The sequence below is a fragment of the Dermacentor variabilis genome, chromosome 5 (assembly GCF_050947875.1).
Source record: "Dermacentor variabilis isolate Ectoservices chromosome 5, ASM5094787v1, whole genome shotgun sequence".
Taxonomy (NCBI): Eukaryota; Metazoa; Arthropoda; class Arachnida; order Ixodida; family Ixodidae; genus Dermacentor; species Dermacentor variabilis.
In genome coordinates, this window is record NC_134572.1 from 26,589,146 (window position 1) to 26,608,942 (window position 19,797).

General features: G+C 46.3%; 1 protein-coding gene and 1 long non-coding RNA gene across 3 annotated transcripts in view; one reads left to right on the forward strand and one right to left on the reverse strand.

Moving 5' to 3' along the window:
• The first annotated feature begins 2,451 nt into the window (after positions 1-2,451).
• Positions 2,452-11,405, forward strand: LOC142582370 (uncharacterized). Its single transcript, XR_012828423.1, has 3 exons — positions 2,452-2,628; positions 6,245-8,483; positions 10,415-11,405. It is a non-coding gene; the product is annotated as an uncharacterized LOC142582370 (long non-coding RNA).
• A 1,669-nt stretch (positions 11,406-13,074) lies between these two features.
• The window catches only part of Sbp2 (SECIS-binding protein 2), a 100,670-nt gene continuing 93,947 nt past the window's right edge, over positions 13,075-19,797 (reverse strand). For both annotated transcript variants that reach the window (XM_075692013.1, XM_075692012.1), the window contains 5 exons: positions 18,066-18,304; positions 17,668-17,773; positions 16,617-16,731; positions 15,962-16,116; positions 13,075-13,736 (listed from right to left, as the gene is read on the reverse strand). In XM_075692013.1, the coding sequence (XP_075548128.1) occupies positions 13,389-13,736; positions 15,962-16,116; positions 16,617-16,731; positions 17,668-17,773; positions 18,066-18,304 (963 nt within the window). In that variant the 3' untranslated portion in view covers positions 13,075-13,388. The remainder of the gene's footprint in view (positions 13,737-15,961; positions 16,117-16,616; positions 16,732-17,667; positions 17,774-18,065; positions 18,305-19,797) is intronic.

The following is a 19,797-nucleotide window of genomic DNA, read 5'->3' on the forward strand; positions in this document are numbered from 1 at the left end:
ATGTGCACCAAGCACAGAATGCCCGTACTCTAACCATCAGGCCGCGGGCTCTTGCCTTAGCAGCCAAAAGAGTACACCCTTAACGAGAGACGTTTCGTAGCTTCCAGGGCCCTGTTCCTTCTACCTGGCAGCCGTCGCGCCCACGTATAGTTTGTCGGTCGAGGAGTCGTCGTCGTTGTTGTGCATCCAACCCGTGGCTCGTACCCAAGGGAAATTGGCCAAGAAATGAATGAATTATTACAAGTTAAGAGCACAAGTAAACTTTCAAGACTCGTATAGAGAAAGTGTCCTTGAAAGGTAAAATCAAGTGTTCAAATAGAAGCAGTAATAGTACGAAGAAACACCAAACATTAATTGAAGAGCACCCAAAAAGAAAGTAAAATATACAAATTTAATGTTTCCATTGCGAACCCAAACCGATCCCAACTCGTGGGTACGTGCCATATGTTGAAGGCGACAACGAAAACAACAACAGAGCAGGTACCTAATTAAACCGCCCGATTCTTGGCCAATCCCCCACTGTGGGTATGTGCCACGGCCACTCAGGACAACAACAGCAACAACAACAACAACAATTTGGCTGGAGTCCGTGAGAAATACCTGGAATGCGGCGGAGCACGCGCTCTGTGGCCCTGAGAAGAAACGAAAGAGTCCAGGCGCAATGCTAAACCTTGCTGTCGCTGTCAATGATTCACCCTTTGGGCGAAACTGCCACCTTTTTATTTATTTATTGCATTATAACCACATAGAATGCACTGGAGAGCGAAGGGGTTGTGATGAAACCTACAATTAAAGAAAATACAGAACAGCAAAGGAGAAGAAAACGGGCAAATAATGAACAACTCTATCAGTTACTTCGCAGCTGGAAAGAAAACGGGCAAATAATGAACAACTCTATCAGTTACTTCGCAACTGGAATAAGTCCTTACGTATTACAAAACAAATCAATAGGCAAAACCGAACATATGCCTGTACACAAGTCGACGTACTGCGCCTGAGATTAGATGGACGAGTGATGAAAAATATTGCTGTGTACTTCTACAAAACACTAAGATTCTCTTCCCACGCGAGATATCCGGCTATAGACGATAAACGGGTATAGACGATATTCTAATAGACATCAAGAGAAAAAAATGGCGCTGGGCAGGTCATGTAATGCGCAGATTAGGTAATCGTAGGACCATTAGGGTGACAGAATGGGTAGCAAGAGAGGGGAAGCGCAGTAGAAGACGGCAGAAGACTAGGTGGTGCTACGAAATGAGGAAATTTGCTGGTGCTAGTTGGAATCAGTTGGCTCATGACAGGGGTAATTGGAGATCGCAGGGAGAGGCCTTTTTCCTGCATTGGACATAAATATGATGATGATGATAATGATGATGATGATGAACCTTTTATGTCGCGTATTCCTCTTTAAGTGTACCAGCACGAAGGCTCCGTAGCTGTTCCTGGGCGCTCTAATAAACATTTGATTAATTTATTATTATTATTATTATTATTATTATTATTATTATTATTATTATTATTATTATTATTATTATTATTATTATTATTATTATTATTATTAGTCTTGAAAACATATATGCACTTGTGATGAAAGGAAAAGTGAGGAGCAGACTGACGACAGCCACAGGAAGGGGCATGTGCCCGTCTACATACTATTCAGAAATGAGACAAACATGGATATGGAAGATAGGAAGAACGGAAGAAGAAAGAGCAAAGCATTATACATATAAGCACACACACAACATACACAAACACACGCAGTAACAGTGTCTGGTTCGGGCCAGTGCTCTTCAGGAACACTAAGAGAACCTACGTTACGCGCAAAGCCCTGCCAGGGCAGTTCCAAGTATACGGTGCGACTCTATAGAGCCCTCAAGTAAATTTGAGGCGAACTTTAGAGTAGCCCTTGAGGGCGCCTAGAGCGCGTAGACACATAAAAATTTGTTAAGTCAGCGTACACGTTGAGCTATGCTGCAGGATCATGGAGGGACAATATTACGGTCTCGTGCGAAGTCTCCCGCATTTTTGACCTGCACTTGAACACTAGACCATGGCTGGCCCAACAGGGACACATACCTTACTGCTCGGCGCACGCTAAGACTATCTTCGGTAGATGAACGCGTGGAACGTAGAAGTTAAATACCGTCAGGCTGTCACGCGGCGAGGATGGTAGTGCTGATGTTCGAGTGGCACCACTGTCCTAACGCGTCTATCGCATGTTGTCGCTGATAAGAAGCCACAACTCCGTGGTTCAGCAATGAAATCGGTGCAGCACAGGCGGAGATTTAGTGCCCTCCTGTCCTCCTTTCCTTTCAAAGTCTTGTTGACGAGATTCGCGAGGGACAATGGGGCAGTGGCCTTGGAATTTGGCGGCAACAACAGATTACGTCGTCCTCTCACCCAGACGATGTTTTTGTCTTTAGTTGGCTGACAAGACTACACGTGACTTTCTGCTACAACAAGAAGTTGAAGCCTTCAATAATGTGAGCACTGCAAGGCGGACCAGAACCATACGCGAGCCACTCTCATTCTAACAGGGCAAGAAACAGCCGATGCCCAGGACGTTGAGTTTTTTCGAGGAACTCGTCAAGAATCCAGCAAGAAAGTGTTTGGTGCTTCTTCACTGTACGTAAGCATTTCTTTTTTTTTTGCCTGTCAAGTTTAGATATCTGATGGTTTACTTATAGACATCACGGTAGATTTACAAAAGATTGAAAGAAGTTGGTGGTAGTTGGTGGTAGTGGAAGTTGGTGGTGGAATGAAGTGGGCGATCTCGAGACATAAACAAGAAAAATGTTGCATTGTTCTTTTTTTTTTCCTCTTTTTGTGGTACGCCCTATCCGTTAGTCATTGATAGTGTCCTTATTCTTTCTTGCTAATATTTTTTATGGATATTGTCATTTTTCACGAGGAGCAGACGGACGATACCGGCTGCATTAAGAAAACATTTTCCACTTCCCTGATATATGTGAAGATTAAAACCTCCATGTATTAATTGTGGCGCCAGTGATAACATGTCATGGGCATAAGTTAGGAAGCACATCATGCGATCATGAGATACGCCCAATGCAAGGTGATTAGCGTGTGTAAGGTTGCTAAGGATGTTGGCAAGGTGTTAGACGTGGCTGCCGGGTCAACTGTATACGTACACGTCTCAGCATGCATAATCGTACCGTACGTCTTCTGCTTATCTGTTCACATCGAAGATTCACGAGCTTTGGATAGGGATGCATTCACGCTTAAAAAAAAAAAAACGCTGCATGGCAACCTCCGAGGAAGGCGCTTTTCGCGTTCGCAATCCTGCTTAAGTGTTTAGCTAGGATGGATGGGAGCATTTATATCAACATGCCCTTTGAATCTGGCAGGTGTCATTGAGCTCGCTCTTTTTACTTTTCTGCTCGGTCTATTCACGAAAACGCCTTGACAGTGGCTTATTTCGTTCGTAACGACAACTGAAATTAAAGCCCGAAACGAAAGAAGACGCCCAGCTGAAATTGGCGCTAACTGAGCGTCGCTGCATTCATTTTTTTGTTTTTTTTTTTTGCCTATTTTATACTATCCAACTGCAAAATTTATTAGCCGATCTCAGCTCATGAGATATTGTGCCGAGCAAACCACCAAAGAGTACGGTATTCTTTTTTCCTTTTAAATAAATGTTTTGATATATATATATATATATATATATATATATATATATATATATATATATATATATATATATATATATATATATATATATATATATATAATCCCCTAAAGGCTATTCTTCGTCTAATTCTGCGTTTCTTCTTTCATTATAGTTGCTTATCTAGCCATCCACGCACAACACAATTTTAGGAGTAACCCCTGTCCAGATCGCTTCATCCTTCCCATTCTATATATGAGCTATAGGTGCTCATATACAATATACTTTTGGGTGCATACAGCGAAATGTTCACAGGACATCTTCAATAGTCCCTGCGCTACAGTGAGACTACGCTGCGTACACTACAGCGCACGTGTATAAGTGGCAAATTTTCTCCTAAATGTCCACGTGCTCAAGTGCACTCATCTGCCTTCAAACAGTAGTGTCATACCGCATAGACTTACCGCGAAACTTTCCTCTTTCGACTTCATACTTTGCTGTTCAACAGGATAGCGCCACAGCAGTCTTTCTCTACATCGCGCCTGTCACGTGGGCTATTTCATCATCCTTATTTCACATTTACGATCAAAATTTTGTGGTTTCATCATATTGTATTCTTCTTTATCCTGCAGTTCGGTTGCAGATTTGTCACGAAATATTTCATTACACCTTACTTTATTGTGACAAGAAACGCTGCATGTCACGTTCAAATGTCATCGTCGTGCTACGATCTGTCCACCTCGGCTCTGCAAGTAAGTCTGCCTCTACGCCGCGCACTTCCTGAATCTCGTGGAGTACAGATGTTTCTTCTCCTGATCGGCCGTAGATCTATGATCAAATCTGTAATCACATTTATTGTGATGTATAAAAAAATTCACTGACGATTACGAAACTCCCTAATGCGAAATTTGAGCGCAGCTCTATACGTGTTTACATTTAACGGGTCAATATCTTGCATTATCATTATATAGGTTTATACGAGTAAGGAAGAGAACGCTGTGAGTAACGCGCTTTTTTTGCATAGACTATACGCGCTAACCTGGCGCCATATCGTAGCTATTGTCACCGCACAGCCCGTCTTGCGCGGCACTACACTTTTCTTCTCACGCTTTCGTTCCACTAACGACGAGAGCGGCCCTTCGACTCGCGGAAATCGTGCTACGAGTGACAGCGGCGTCAACACCCAAGGGAGCGTCACATCGAGCCTTACTCGTAGCAGCTCGCCATCGCCCCTTGCAAAAGCAGTGATGCACGTCATACTCGTCCTCAGCAGCTGACACCGCGGAAGAGCGTAGCCCTCCCCCTCTCACGCCACCCTGCCTCCCCTCCTCCCCGTCCCCCGCTCGGAAGCGCAGATGAGATCGCCCACGCGACGGCGGGTGTCGTGGCCGCCAGCAAATCATCGCATGCGCAGGCCGTTTCCCTTCCGCTCCTCCTCCACTTTCCGCCTCATTCCTTTCCTGTAGCCTGCTCTTCCCCTTACCTCCTCGCGTCATCATCATCAGCAGCAGCAGCCTGGTTACGCCCACTGCAAGGGCAAAGGACTCTCCCATACTTCTCCAACTACCCCGGTCATGTACTAATTGTGGCCATGTTGTCCCTGCAAACTTCTTAATCTCATCCGCCCACCTTACTTTCTGCCGCCCTCTGCTGCGCTTCCCTTGCCTTGGAATCCAGTCCGTAACCCTTAATGATCATCGGTTACCTTCCCTCCTCATTACGTGTCCTGCCCATGCCCCCATTTCTTTTTCTTGATTTCAACTAAGATATCATTAGCTCGCGTTTGTTCCCTCCCCCATTCTGCTCTTTTCTTATCCCTTAACGTTACACCTATCATTCTTCTTTCCATAGCTCGTTGCGTCGTCCTCAACTTAAGTAGAACCTTTTTCGTAAGCCTCCATGTTTCTGCCCCGTACGTGAGTATTGGTAAGACACAGCTGTTATAAACTTTTCTTTTGAGGGATACTGGCAACCTGCTGTAATGGCAACCTCCTCGCGTGCTCTTCTTTAATCGACCGCTGCGCTCCGCGTTCGCCTTTATCTTTTGCCTGTGCTCGTTTGCTCGGTTATGGCCGCCGAGGCACGCCGACGCCCAACGCAGGAACAGGAGCTTAAGAGCTGCGCTCTAAAATGCGCGCTGAGGCGCATCTTCGGCCTTTAAGAAGGCGTCCTCATAACAGCACATAGATCGGAAGTATTAATGACTTCCTAAATTACGCGCTTGTCAGTCAGTTCTTTCCAGTATCTGCGGATCACACGGTCCTAAACTTACGTCATGTCGAATGCAAAGAAACACGGAAGTGGCAGTACACGCTCAGCTTTCGTCGACACATTCATGACGTTTATTACAACCTCTTCACCGGGCCGACTAAATTGCGCCTGCGGTTTGTCATACCACATGCCCACTACCTCAATTTTTTTTTTTTTTTTGTGATCCAACGAAAATACTTACTTTAATGACTAAGCACCGGCGGAACATGACCGTTTTGAAATTGTCGGAATAAATTATGTAAATATTTTGTTACGTTCGCGGTAGTGGGCCCTTATACACTATTTACTGCGTCTTTATAGCCGACTGATGACTGTCATTAAATGTGCCATTCTCGCTGGCCGCAGGTGATGGCTCCGAAAGACTTGGAACTATGGAACCACGCAAAGTGGCGATGCTGTGTCCCACTATGCTCAGCACTCCCAGCAAAACATACCAGAGGCTTCGACAGCTCAAATCAATCCTGATCAAGAAAGGAGCCGACTTCACGGCGCCGTGCTGCAAAAGAAGTCGTCATGTTCGCGAAGTGTTGGCACGGTTGAACAGCTGGAACTACGCCTTGGAAGCCATCAATGTGCATGTGAGAGAACGGGACGCTCCCGGAGAGCTTGAAGTTTTCTTCTTCGAATATAGAGTACACGAACGGGACTACACACCACGCATCGAACGTGCGATAACTACTTCACTGGCTGCTCGTATATCACAGATGCGTGACATCAATCCAAGTAAAAGGATGGGGGGTATTCGGGCGTTTCGTTTGCTTTGTCATTTTCTGCGATTGACTAAGCATGTCACGACACTTGAGCAACTTGAACCTATAAGCAAAACTTCCCACAGGCTATTACCACAAGCTGCTGGCTGAATGTCGGAACTTACGGTACCTTGAAGAGCTCACCTTGCGCAGGCTATACGAAGACGACGAGACCGGAAACATAACTGGCCTGGCCGCTGTGGTCGCATCCAACGCAAACCTCCAGATAATCCGAGTCGAACAGCTTATTGCCGTGTCCCTAGACCCGTCTCCCTATTAGAAACATTGACGGTGAGTGCCACTATAGGCCACCTCTCCCTGGATTCTCGTTGCGTGGGACCGTCGGACGTAACCCTGTTCTCGGGGTTCTGTAGCGTAAACAACGTACTCACCTGGCTGCGCCTGGTGGGTTCGGACGAGGGACAGACCTTGACCGTGGGCGAGATCGCAAAAGCAGTGCGGAATGCTGCGGCGCTTGCACACTTGGAGCTGGTCCGCTTTCGTATACACACGCACGATGCGTGGACTTCGGCAACGTCACTCGCCATTATGCAAACAGTGCGGAAAACTGGGGCTCATCTCCTGCAAACCAATTTTTACTTTCAGGTCGCGTGCAGTCTCTCAATCGGAAGCAGCAGCTGATCGCTCGCAGGGATTCCTGCCATGCTGGCGCATTCAGCCTTACGTGCACATACTGCAAAAAGTGAACTCTCTGCAAAGGCTTACGCTCAACCTGCTGTTTTTCACCAGAGACGACCACCGTGCCTTTTTCGAGGCGCTCGCTGCAAACGAGTCCCTTAAACAGGTGCTCGTGACAAAGCAACATCAGCGCTACGCCGGGGAGTTATTCCAGATCGCCCTCGAGACAGGCACAGCCAACCGAAACCGCATGGGCACTATTTGCACGCACGAGAAGGATTTTGGCGAGATATCATCAAAGTGTCATGCCGAACAGATCGCCCTGCGAACCAAAGGTGGGGTCCTCAGCAAGGAAGCACCGATAGCGGCCCGATGCTACCGACATTTGAGAACACTTGATCACTTAACGAATTTAACGATAAAGATACGAGGCAGCATTGACCATACTTCAGCCGAACTCCTGGCACTGTACCTTCGAAGCACGATGTTGCTAAAGGCAGTCAGTTTGACGTTCACGGCGGACGGGACATCATCTCTTGCTCCTCGATGGACTCTCCCAAAATACCAGCATCATGAGCCTCGCTGTAGAGAGCTGGTGCGAGAGCAGACGTGGCGCAATAGCTTTTGCGGGCATTGTCCGAACAAGCTCGATAATCCACACGCTCGTCTACAATCTGAAAAGCATGACTCCCCCGAAGGCGTTCTTTTCTAGATTCTGCAAGTCGCTCGAGAAGAAATTCAATATCTTGACGGTGAACACTACCCGAACGTTCGTTACGGTCAAGAAGTGGGCGTTCATCAAGAAAATTCTGATGCGCAACGCCATCTTCCTGGAACGGGCCGCGCAATTTGTCGCTGATCACTGGTTTGATAAGAGTGGTGCCGAGGCCCTTGAATTGGTGGTTTCCCACCCTCTTCTGCCGTCGAGAGTACAGCATCTGATGACCGTCTACGAGTTGTAAGCAGCCAGGGAGATACGGAAAGCGATTGTCGACCTGCAAGATCTAGACATCTTCATGAGAGCCACCGGTGCGGTCTGGTACGGTGTCATCTGCGAAGAGAGCACTGACGGTTATTCTCATTGCCTTGACACATTGCCAGCAGATTGCTGGCTTGCCATTCGTCGGTACTTAGGCGTGACGGACATGCTGGATCCAGAGCCTCGCAGGTGCCTGGGATCTTAAACTGCAGTTCAGGTAGTCACTGGCCTCTGCCACGTACTTTCTTTTCGCTTGTATTTTTGTTCGCATGCTTCGGCTGGTAATATAGTGTCAGAACATTGGTTCTTAACTTGTAAACCTCGGTGATTAATGCCGTTGTAGCTACGCGATCTATTGGCCGCATCATATTAACTTCGCAGCAGCAAGGCACTTTCTTTACTGAAAGTGACATTGTATTTTTGTATAAACGCTTAGTACGTCCTTTTGTGCTTATTTAATTATATTACGTTACTCGGTTGAAATGGTTGTTCGATTTATGAACAATTGTAGAAACTGCAGAATGTGCTGCTTCGTTTCTGTTTATATACATATATAATGACTGTTTGGGCACGTTTACGAAATGTGCTTTATTGCCAGAACGTTTTATTTTTTAATTACATCATGATGCTATCATTTCATCATTGGACAATTTACGGTTTGTGGAGAAACCGGCAACCCAATAATGCTGAACATTTCCAACTTCATCCAAATAATTCACTCACTCAGAAAACAAGCAGCTATTTGGCGCAGCGAATCAGTAGTGCTGAAAGTCGTATTGCTCGTCTCACGTACGTTTGTTCAAATCAAAGCTGCATATTTCATTTCTAAGACTCGCGAAAACCTCACTCGAATTCAACTTTTCAGAAAAGTAATCTTAATATTCAATTGGTGTATTCCTACGACAATTGCAACATATTAAGCGTTTTCGAAATAGCCTGGCAACGAAGTGAAGCGTTAAGTCTTGACGCCCCTCACTGCCTCGATGTTTGACACGCTATTCATGCTGTATTCTCACTAATAAACACATTGAGTCCCATTTCACTGTTCTTTAACAGACATCTGTGAGTACACAGCGGATGAAGAGTCACCTATGTGACGTTAAGTTTTATCAGCCGAATTGTACTACACATCAAGTTTGTGTACAATTAAGAAAAAAGAAAAAAAAATTCTAAAAGTTGTGTTTGTCCGTTGCTGCTTCGAATAACGCACGCTCGTTGTTTTCGACGTAACAAACCACGATACGCTCGAACCATCGGAACATTTATGGCACTGCCAGATCATCTCTTTAATAGTGAACTCTATCCTATGCGTGCGTGAACAAAGAGCGTCAGCACAGCGCACCACGATTTAATGCAGGGTACCTCACCTAGTTCTTATTTAACTAGTACTCAAGAAAGCTGACACGCTGCCGAGGCAGTAATAGTAACGGTAGGCTGAAACGACATGCTCATTTGTAAATCAAGGAGAGTGTATTTGCCATTTCCTAATGAGAGATAAAGTTACCACGGTATGTATACGGCATTTTGCGTTAGTTTTTGCAGTTAGAGCCCGCATCCTCTCCTGTATACTACCCGCCATGGTGGTGTAGCTGCTTTGGCGTTGAGCTGCTAATCCCGAAGGCGCGGTATCAAATCCCGGCCACGCCAGCCGCATTTCAATGGGGGACGAAATGCAAAAATGTCCGTGTATACCGTGCATTGGATGCACGTTAAAGAACACCAGGTGGTCAAAATTATTCCGGAGTCCCCACTACCGCGTGCTTCATAATTAGACCTTGGTTTTGGCACGTTAAATTCAAGAATTTATTTAGTTTCTGTTATTCCTGTAAATGAAAAGTGCCTCGTAATAGCACTTTTTTTCTTTCTTTTTTTGCGTTGTTGATCCTCCTTGCTATGTAAAAGCCCACCGCTGAACTTTTGTTGTCTGCTTAACAGTCAATCTATCTGCATTCATTCTTGCCAGCAGGCAAGTTTTACCTTTTATGGAACTTGTTCCCATTGCTCAAAGCATCTTCACACCGAATGTTTGACAACTGCGACGTGGCATCGCTGCGCTGCCACCACGGTGCAGCACGGCGACGATTATATTCGGAAGCTGAGCTAGAAAATTTTTTTTTCAGGCAGCTGAACATTATATTACGCTTTCAGGGCGTGAACACACCGGTGATGACAATCTTCTTGCTGGTCGCCGCGATACTGTGGACAAGCCGGGCGTCTCCTGTCGACACTGCTGCTTGACACAACGCGTCACCTGGACTATAGTGGAAGAAGACCACAAATTCCTCCTGCGATTTCTCGCTTTTCTAGCAAGTACGAGATTTCGCACATACTATTTATTTGGCAAAATAATTTTATTTTTCTGGCCTAAGAGTATCGAGGTCACCTTTGGGCCTTCTCACTGCCACGCATTCTCGCACCCGAATGCGTGTATATTCGGAGTGTTTGGTAATGGTTCATCTATTATTGAAGCAACACACACAAGAAATGAAACATGCAAAAAAATAGTGTATAGTATTATTCATATTTGTTGTGCACGCTGTATAGATCACCTATGGCAGCGACATGCGTCATGGCATGATGCATGGATATTTCACGAGATGCAGACCAGCGGCACCGGCAATATAATGGCATCCGCAAAGCTGATATACACAGCATATGTTCCAAAATATGTTCCTTTTGAACCAAGCCCCACATCAAAAGATGCGGCGCTTGTTGGGGCTTTCTCTGAGACGGCTATTCTAATGCGGATCAAGCCTCATCTGGTCACCCAGAATAGAGCTGCATCTTGGACTAAGATAAGGCCTGAACACGTGTTATATGTAAAACACTTACATACAACCGTCTTGTGTGTGTGTGTGTGTGTGTGTGTGTGTGTGTGTGTGTGTGTGTGTGTGTGTGTGTGTGTGTGTGTGTGTGTGTGTGTGCGTGTGCGTGTGTGTGTGTGTGTGTGTGTGTGTGTGTGTGTGCGTGCGTGCGTGTGCCAAATTTAGCTTCAAGTGTACCATAGGAGTTGCATGTGATAATAACTTTATTTCACTTGGCTTGCTGTTTTCATTCCGAAATCATGCATTTATACAATGATTCAACTTTATTGTTTGTATTTACATACGTAGAATTAAATATCTGATGCCTCTGTTCATCTTGATCTTGAATGAAACAACACGCAGGTGGTACAACGAAGGCGCAGAAAAAAAAAGAACGTGGGGGTAACACGGGGACCAATCAATCCTTCAACACTTCTCGAGCAACGCGTAAAACCAGCAGCTCGAATCTTAACTCATTTACACCAGCACTTTACTCATTGTACACTAGCGAACGAAAGTTTGAAAACCATGGCATCGGCAAAAAATAGGGTTTCTAGCACAGCACCGCAACGTGAAATTGCTACAGTTGGTTGAGCACGCGAACGCCTGCGCAGGCTCTACCCATTTATTTGAGCCAGCATGCCCAGGCTGCTAAGAGAAAATGTTTTTCCGCGGCCATCATTTGTTTTCAAACTACTTCTACATTAGTAGTATTGGATGTGCAAACTTCATAATTCTTTTCTAAATATACCATCTGCATATCCCCCTCGTGCAAATGTCATGTGGTAGATATCCACTGCACCCAACAACGCACATAAACTATTTCAACAAGAACAGACAAGCTGAATTTGCATAGACTATTCACCACGCGTAAGTGACACCAAACAGCGGACAGCTACCTCTCCAACCCGCAAAAAGTGTGAATAAGTAGATGCATTTGGTTTCACCATACTCATATATCACCTAGAAATTAGGAGAATGATTCCTAATGTCATGAGGGCTGAGTGTATCAAAAGTCACAATGCGAACAATCAAATGCAATGTTTAAAATTATGGCAACTGTAATGAGATGTCACTAGAAAGCTACGTACATTGCATAATTCCTGTCATGTGTGGCATGTCAAATGGCCAGATGTATGCTTCTATCAGTGAATCCCCTATGTACAATACAAACAATTCTACCCTTGCATGTGGACAATGAATTGCACTATAAAAATAAAGCACTTACATAACCGAAAAATCGCGAACAGACTTGAAAAAATATGTATCTTGTAATTTTTAATGATGTACTTCAAGAGACAATGTTATATGGTGATGTCTAATATATGTGTCACACATTCACGTGAGCACGACACAGAGTATGTAAGTGGCAGCTTGACATAATCTTGCATCAAATAACAGATTGACTCAACAAACTTATGACAGTAAACAGCTGCTGCTTGCTCAGAAAACATGAGCTCACACACTGAGCGTTTGCACTACCATGCTTAAGTTGCCACATTTTAGCAATTAGTCGCGACTCAAGAATTTTCTACATAATTTTGACTCACGTAAGGTTCCCTGCGGGCAAAATAACATACTACTAGCCATCTCCAGCGTTTAAATACGTCAGAGCAAACAACCCTGTTTCTCTCAGTACAAGCACTACAAAATTTGGTCGTCGAATCAAAAATCCTCGCAGGGACTGGCACCACCTTTTTTACTACATTATGATTTACCATTCAACTTGACATGCATATACGCTCCACCACGGTACAAAGCACGGCTCGCAAGCAGTTATTACTGGCAAAGCCTCTCCCTGTTTAACACGTATACGCTTCTCATGACACACATTCGCGCGATCCATCCGCCTGCCTTGTGCTGCTCTTGATGTGCGAGTGGTACACCCAGGAAGTCGCAGAATGTCAGAGGAAGCTCATTCACGACAGTTGCTTCAAGCAGAAAGCGACGTAATTTTGACGCGAAGGTTGGACAGGCCTTTAGAAAATGCACAAGCACGATATCACCCAAGTAAGAAAAAAGGTTTGTTTTTCTTCTTTAGAAAAGCTCGCCCACTAGTGGCACGCACACAGTGCAAAAATCACAACCACCATTCGTTCGAATTCGCGCGCTTGGCGCGAATTCCGGCGAACGTAAAAGTTGGAAGTTGGGGCGATGCATGATTGCGTGCGCGGCTTTCTCTCGGTTCCTTGTTATCGTGCACTTGTACTTGCCAGAAGAGCCACTTCTAATGCTCACAATGTTACGAGCACGTAGCACACTTGTTTTCCATCACACACACGCACAGTATATACAGCAAAAGAAGCGCACATCGTCGGCTACGATTCGCGGCCAGCTGACCTTAGCGTCAGAGCGAGGAGCCGGGCGACCGAGTCAACATTCGTTGACGTCTCTAGCTTGGCCACCGTCAGCGAATCATCGGGGTCCTCGGTGTCGGACTCCTCGTTTGTGGTCACCCAGCCGTCATCGATGACGCCTGCTGAAGAGGTGGCGCCAACGCAGAGCACGTTCCCGGCCGAGGTCGCGACGGAGTGCGACGCTGGGTCGCCGTTGTCCTCTCCTTGACTAGCGTCCGATGGAGAACCGCCGTGGGCCAACCTTTCTTTGAGTTCCGCGTAAGTCTTCTTAGCCGCGCTGACCAGCTCGAGAAGCTGCTTGAACTGTGTCTGCAAACACAATCGACGAAGGTCGAACAGAGGCAGAGGTGTACATGGGAACGAGGTGAAGAAAGGAGCGCGTGAGTTGACAGTTCTTAAAGAGATATTTAAAATATAGATCAATGAAATTCCGGTGTCAAAAACCACGATTTGACTATAATGTACGCCGTTGTGGCAAGCTCTGGATTAATTCTGACCACATGTGGTTCTTTAGCGTGCACCCAATGCACGATACAAGAGCGTTTCTTATTGTTGTTTTTTTGCATTCCGCTTCCACCGGAATGCGGTCGCCGAGGCCAGAATCGAACCCTCGATCTCGCCCTCAGTAGCGCAACGCCACGGCCCAATGTTTCATAGCCACCGGGCTATACCGCGGAAGGTTAAATGCGATAGGGGCTCTCGCGGAAAGGTTTCTGTGGTAATGAAGTGAACGTTACGAAGGCAATCCGTACACAAGTAAAAGCATCTTGCATTATAATTCGCGTTAGCTTAAGCTGGAAAAAGAAGAAACAGCATTTTAACAGCTTACTGACAACGGCAAAATAAGACCGTGAATCTCGGAAAGCGAAGCCTCGTTTTTCCTCGTTTGGGCAAATATGAAACTGTCGCACATGGAAGCTCCCCTGCTTCAGTATCTGTTCCAAAATACCGAAAGCATTGCCGAACTCTACTGGACCACTTGACGCACACGAGAACTTGTTTCTCGCATTTGTCCGACCCAAAAGCGTCCCCAGAGAGAAATGTGCTGACTTTTTGATAGAGAATCTTGCCTCTCTTGTGCCTCAAAATGTGACTGCGTAAGTACTATGGAGGAAGACGCGCCTTGCTTCGTAGGCAGCCTAAACTTTCGTCTAAACGGAATCATAGAGGCCGGTACAGAATGTGTACTGGCGAAGCGTCAGTGGCTGGTCCGTGTCACTGGGGCGAAGGCAACACATAAGGTTTGCCGCTTTGCAGTGTGTTTTCAGCGCTCAGCCAAGGGCACAGTCGTCGGCGACGGGAGGAGTACGTGCCGCATGGGCCTGCTCTGCGTATGTGCCGCCCAGTCATGAGCAACAAATACAGTATAGACACAGCACCATACCCATGGGCGCCGCCATATTTGGTCGCGTGAAAGCGCCCGTCTTTGCACGCCCTCTGATCGGCATTTCCTCGCTTGTTTACCAAGAACAAGGCGGCCAGAGGCACAGCTCAGACAGCCGCTAATTCTGCCACCACAGTGAGCAGCGAGTGGGCACACGGCACAAAATTCGGTTGAAACTGTAGATCTCCGCTATACATTCTTATGCTGCAATTGACCAAAGCACATTGCCAGTTAGGTACTTTAGGCATGACGAACTCCCGCAGGCTACTTATCGTGAATCTCGGAAAGCGAAGCCGTAGTCGAGGTAGCAGTTATAGGCCGTCAATCTTGCCAAGAAACCTTCCTATCTATGAAAGCAGCAACATTTGCAACAGCAAAGGAGTCACCTTAGTTGTTGTTACTGTTTCTTGTAGTCTTTCCTTTTGTTTTGTCTGTTTTCTTTCTTTTTTTAATGCTCTAACTTTATTTGGGAACTTCACCAAGTTTGATGCATGTCACTATGAATATATGTATGTCTCCCCCCCCCCCCATGCCTATGCTACCCAGCATCTTAGGTCTAATGCCCGGCGCTTCCAAACAGCGGCTGGTTTTAGATTTACTGTTCGAATGCCTGTCAGAAATTGGTCTAATCGGAAAGCTTTAAAGATTCAACATTTCACATAAAAAAGCCTAAGTTTAGTCGTTATTTAACCTGTAAATATTAGTAACAGGCCCCTATAGCATGCCAGCGGTTGTATACGCGCTGGCAAAATTCTGTTTTTCCAAAAAAAAGAGCCCCTCTCTCTCTTCATCTCAATGCTCTTTCCCACCAACTTGGGTCACTGGGTGGTTCATGGTCAGATGTCTAGAGCATCGGGCTGCAGCGCTGTGGGAACCGGGTTCAAAACCAACCGTTGGTACAACTTGGGTTACAAGGTACGTTGTTCTGGGCGTAGTGATCTTCGGTGAACCTCTCCGACACCGACTAGGGTCACTGGCCATGTGTCACTATAGCTATGTGCTGCCTTTCAATGTAATCGTTATATAAGACATATTAACAATTACTAGATAAGCATAAGATAGATTACTAATAGCATTAAAGTCGCCAATAATCTCTATAGGATATATACACCACCAATGCTTTTCAACAACAATATGGCAGCATGCGTACCTCCCGCGCACTGTAGTCGAAGATGCCGATGCAACTGACGGCCACGTTCTTCTTGGCCAGCGTTCCCAGAAGGCGGCGCCTCAGCGCGAACACCGTTGGCACAAAGTGGGCACGCGCATACTCGATCATGGCGCCCAGCGAGTGGTCCAGGCCCCCTGCGAGCACCGGAATGCAGAATTCTTTGTTACAGCGATAGCAAATTCAACAAATTCAAATGTAGCAAAGCGCCCATACTCGATACAAATCACGACGTAAATATGTAAGCGCCAAACAGTGACAGAACCCAAGAGCTAGAAGCGTGTCGGAGAACGATACGCTCTATACTTTTCCTTTCGCGTCCTTGTATTTTGCTTTCGCCCGTTGGTGAAAGCATGTTCGCTATCCAGCAACCGTCTGTCTTGTTCATATTGCGTATACTTTCTAGTCGAGGCGTACGAGTTTTAATCATAATCAAACTCGCAAGTTAGCCTCGCATTATAAATGAAAAAATACACCTTCACGGAAATCGATAAAACACATCGCAGCTTGTTGAGCTGTGCCAGTACGGCCACATGAAGCGAACAATATAAACAGCTAGGGAGCCCGTCACCGGGTGCGACAGGCTTATATAACCAAAGCGCAGGACGTTAAGGACGGGTACAGCCCGGGTTCTTACCTTCAGCTTTTACTTCTTCGATGTCCGGGGCAAAAATGATGCACTTGAGTTTGTTGAGCAGCAGGTACTTGCGCACTTCTTTCAGTCCATACACTAAACGCCGCTTAGATCGGGCCTACGGGGAAGAAAGAAAAAAATGACCAGCTCTTCCCGTATACCGGGAAATGGGGATAAGCGAAGCTTGTCCAGCGTGTACCTGACCTTCGCCACGGTTAAGCAACCCACAGGTAAAGGTGCCAGATTGCTTCGGCCTCCCGCTTCCTCAGCTCGGGATCTTATTCTTGTTTCTGTTATATTGCGTGGGCTCGGGCGGCTCTAACGGCTGGATCGGCGCGCCGACGGCGAGCCCTTTCACGGGCGAGTTCTCGCGGCCACTCGTCGAAGGCTGCCTGTTTCCCCGGGGAACGCACAAAGCGTGGCCGTCCCACTCATTTTCCGAAACTGAACTGAACGAAAACGGAGCCGGCGAAGCGCGCGCGATACCCTTTCCTGCCCTTTCCCTCCCAGGCGGAAGCGAAACGGCTCTGATTAGTTGCGCGCTCACACCACGCGCAACCGCCCTACTGCTCTGCTTTGGGAGCAACTGTATTTTTTTTTTGCATGACTACATCGCCACCGAAACTTGTGAGCCAACACAAGCTTCGCTTGAAAAATTAAGTAGGAAACGGTAAAAATGCGGCCACGCGTTCCTTTAACGATTAGAATGGCGTAGCAAATGCACGTTCAAGAAGCTTTCAAGTGCAATTATGTATAGGTACTAAGGCCACAAACAACCACTCTTCCTGCATAACTACCTCTGGTGGGTAGTCACAGAAGCAATCATCCTGGTGGCAACATCAAGACATTCACCATATGCCCGCCGTATAGTCTATATATACTATACTTTAATACTGCAGTATAGCTAAAAGGCAAGCACGCAAGCCGCCTCCCATAAAACACCTGAGCTGTGAACAAATATGAATGAGTTGCAACAAATGAAGGCACTCCAACATTGTGACAAATAATTACGGCACACTAAAAGCTGCGCGTGCACATGCTGTCTTCTAAGTACCTTGATGGGGTCCTTTTGGTACAGTCGCTCCTGGAAGAACACCAGATCGGTGAGCAATGTCTTGGTGGTCAGGTTGATCTCTGCAGTCTGAACGTGGTCGCAGTAGCTGCTCGAGAAAATAGCACAATTCTTCATTCAAAAAGAAATTTAAAATATATGTTAAGCATTTGACGTGCAAGTTATACACTGATAACATCGTCCAAACAACCGTTTGCCAAATTGACCTTTGCTTTGAAGAGCTAGAAATTGCTCTATGCCAAAGTTGGCAATACGAAGGCTTACAGTCGAAGTTTAATTAGAATAAACAATAGCTGAGAGGGCGAGACGCCAAGCTCTCTAAATTCATCTTGAACATTTTTTTTCGCCTCTGCTTTAAAAATGATTCGACCTTTACTTACTCCCTAAACCTTGTGGAGTGCAAGCGCTTCTCCTGCGGCACAGCTGCCACATCCGGCAAAGTCCGCGGAGGCAGCGTCCCCGGGTCACTGTCTTCGTGGCCTTCCGTTGGTGCTGGGTCCCGCGCCAGCTCGACCACCACTTCGGCTGCTGAGTTTGCCAGGAGGTTCTGCCTGGCCGCCGTGACAAGCCGAAGCTTCTCGTGACGCTGACGACGTTCTTCGCGCTCCTTCAGGATTATCTGCGAGCAACGGTTAATGTGGGACCTACGCTTCGGACACGTCGTGTTATGACATCACTAGCGCGGTGTTGAGTCGGCGCGCGCATCTTGCCCGTCAGCAGACTCAAACCTCGAACGACATCACTGTCTTGTGACACCGTTTTTGATTCCGAAACTGGAAAAAAAACCGGCGCCATCACCGATCGCCAGAAGTGACGCATGACCTAAAGTCGGCATAAGCTCCGAGGTAAGGCGCCGGCCGCGGCGCCCTGCAAAATCTACAAGGCGGCGTGCTGGGACTCAAGTCATAGTGACAACAACCGGGTGCCTGTGTCGCCTGCTCAAGTGCTGTTTAAGGGCTGCTGACAATAAACGATACCATAACGTATCCTGCAGCTTTGTCAAGCTTGCTTTAATAGTGTATACTGCTCATACACAAGTTCCGGGGTGTCGAGCCGAAAGAAATACCGGTTCGGTTAGCGTTCCACGCGTTCTGATTTCATTCCGGTTCAGTTGTGGTTCGGACAAATAAAAATTTGTAACGATTCGCGAACCGGTTCGCAACAGTCATCCGACTCGCAAATTAGTTTGGCGCACTCAATTTTATCCTGCCCGATGGCGATATGTTGCATAGTGCTATCGACTTGTCTGCATAGCGCATGCGCACGTTTCACCAAGAGGAAGCAGAAATTTACGAACGAATTATAGAGATACTGCGCAATTTTCACGTGCATGTTGAAGACAGGCAATTATTAAGAATCCTTGCGCCAGTATAAGACCTGCGTAGCTTCCACACTCGCTACTCTTACAGCAGCAGAGTCAGTTAATTTTCTTTTTGCTTCAGGTTTTTACTACAACACTGCGTGGTGGTCAGTGAACCGTGACGTGTGATCTATGGTGCCCAACGCAGCGCGAATTCACCTTGTATTACATAAGCTACAACTTCAAACTTCTAGTCGGTAGCAAAGAAAGAAGCCAGCATTTGCCATTTTGCTTAGAACATTCATGCTTCTGAACAATGAGCAAGGACGGTTTGTGCTGAACCATACGTCGATCTTTGTTGCTCGTCTTCCCGTACGCGTAATTTTGCGTTGGTTAAGGGGGGACAAAAAAAAGTCAGAAGCGCGCACACTGTGCCCTACAAATAATCTCTACAACTTGAAGAGCGTTGTTTGGTGTTTGGCTAAACACCAAACGTTTGTTGAGCAATGGTACATAACAAAAATAGATTTCGCGTGCTGTGTCTGCGGTTACCACTCACCGAGAAGGTGACAGCATGCATTAACGACCAGTGCTATGGTTACAATAGTCATGCAGCTGAACTCTTGTTCTTATTCCCTAGTGAGATGGCGCAACCCACTCTGGGGGATCGGCCATGAATCGGGCGGTGAAGGAACTGTTAGCATTTCTTAAAATAAATTAGTGTGAAATGAAATAAGTATCTTGCAAATGGGATTTAATGTGACTACTTTTACAGGTATGAATAATCAATTATCTAGATATTTTGTGAAGTT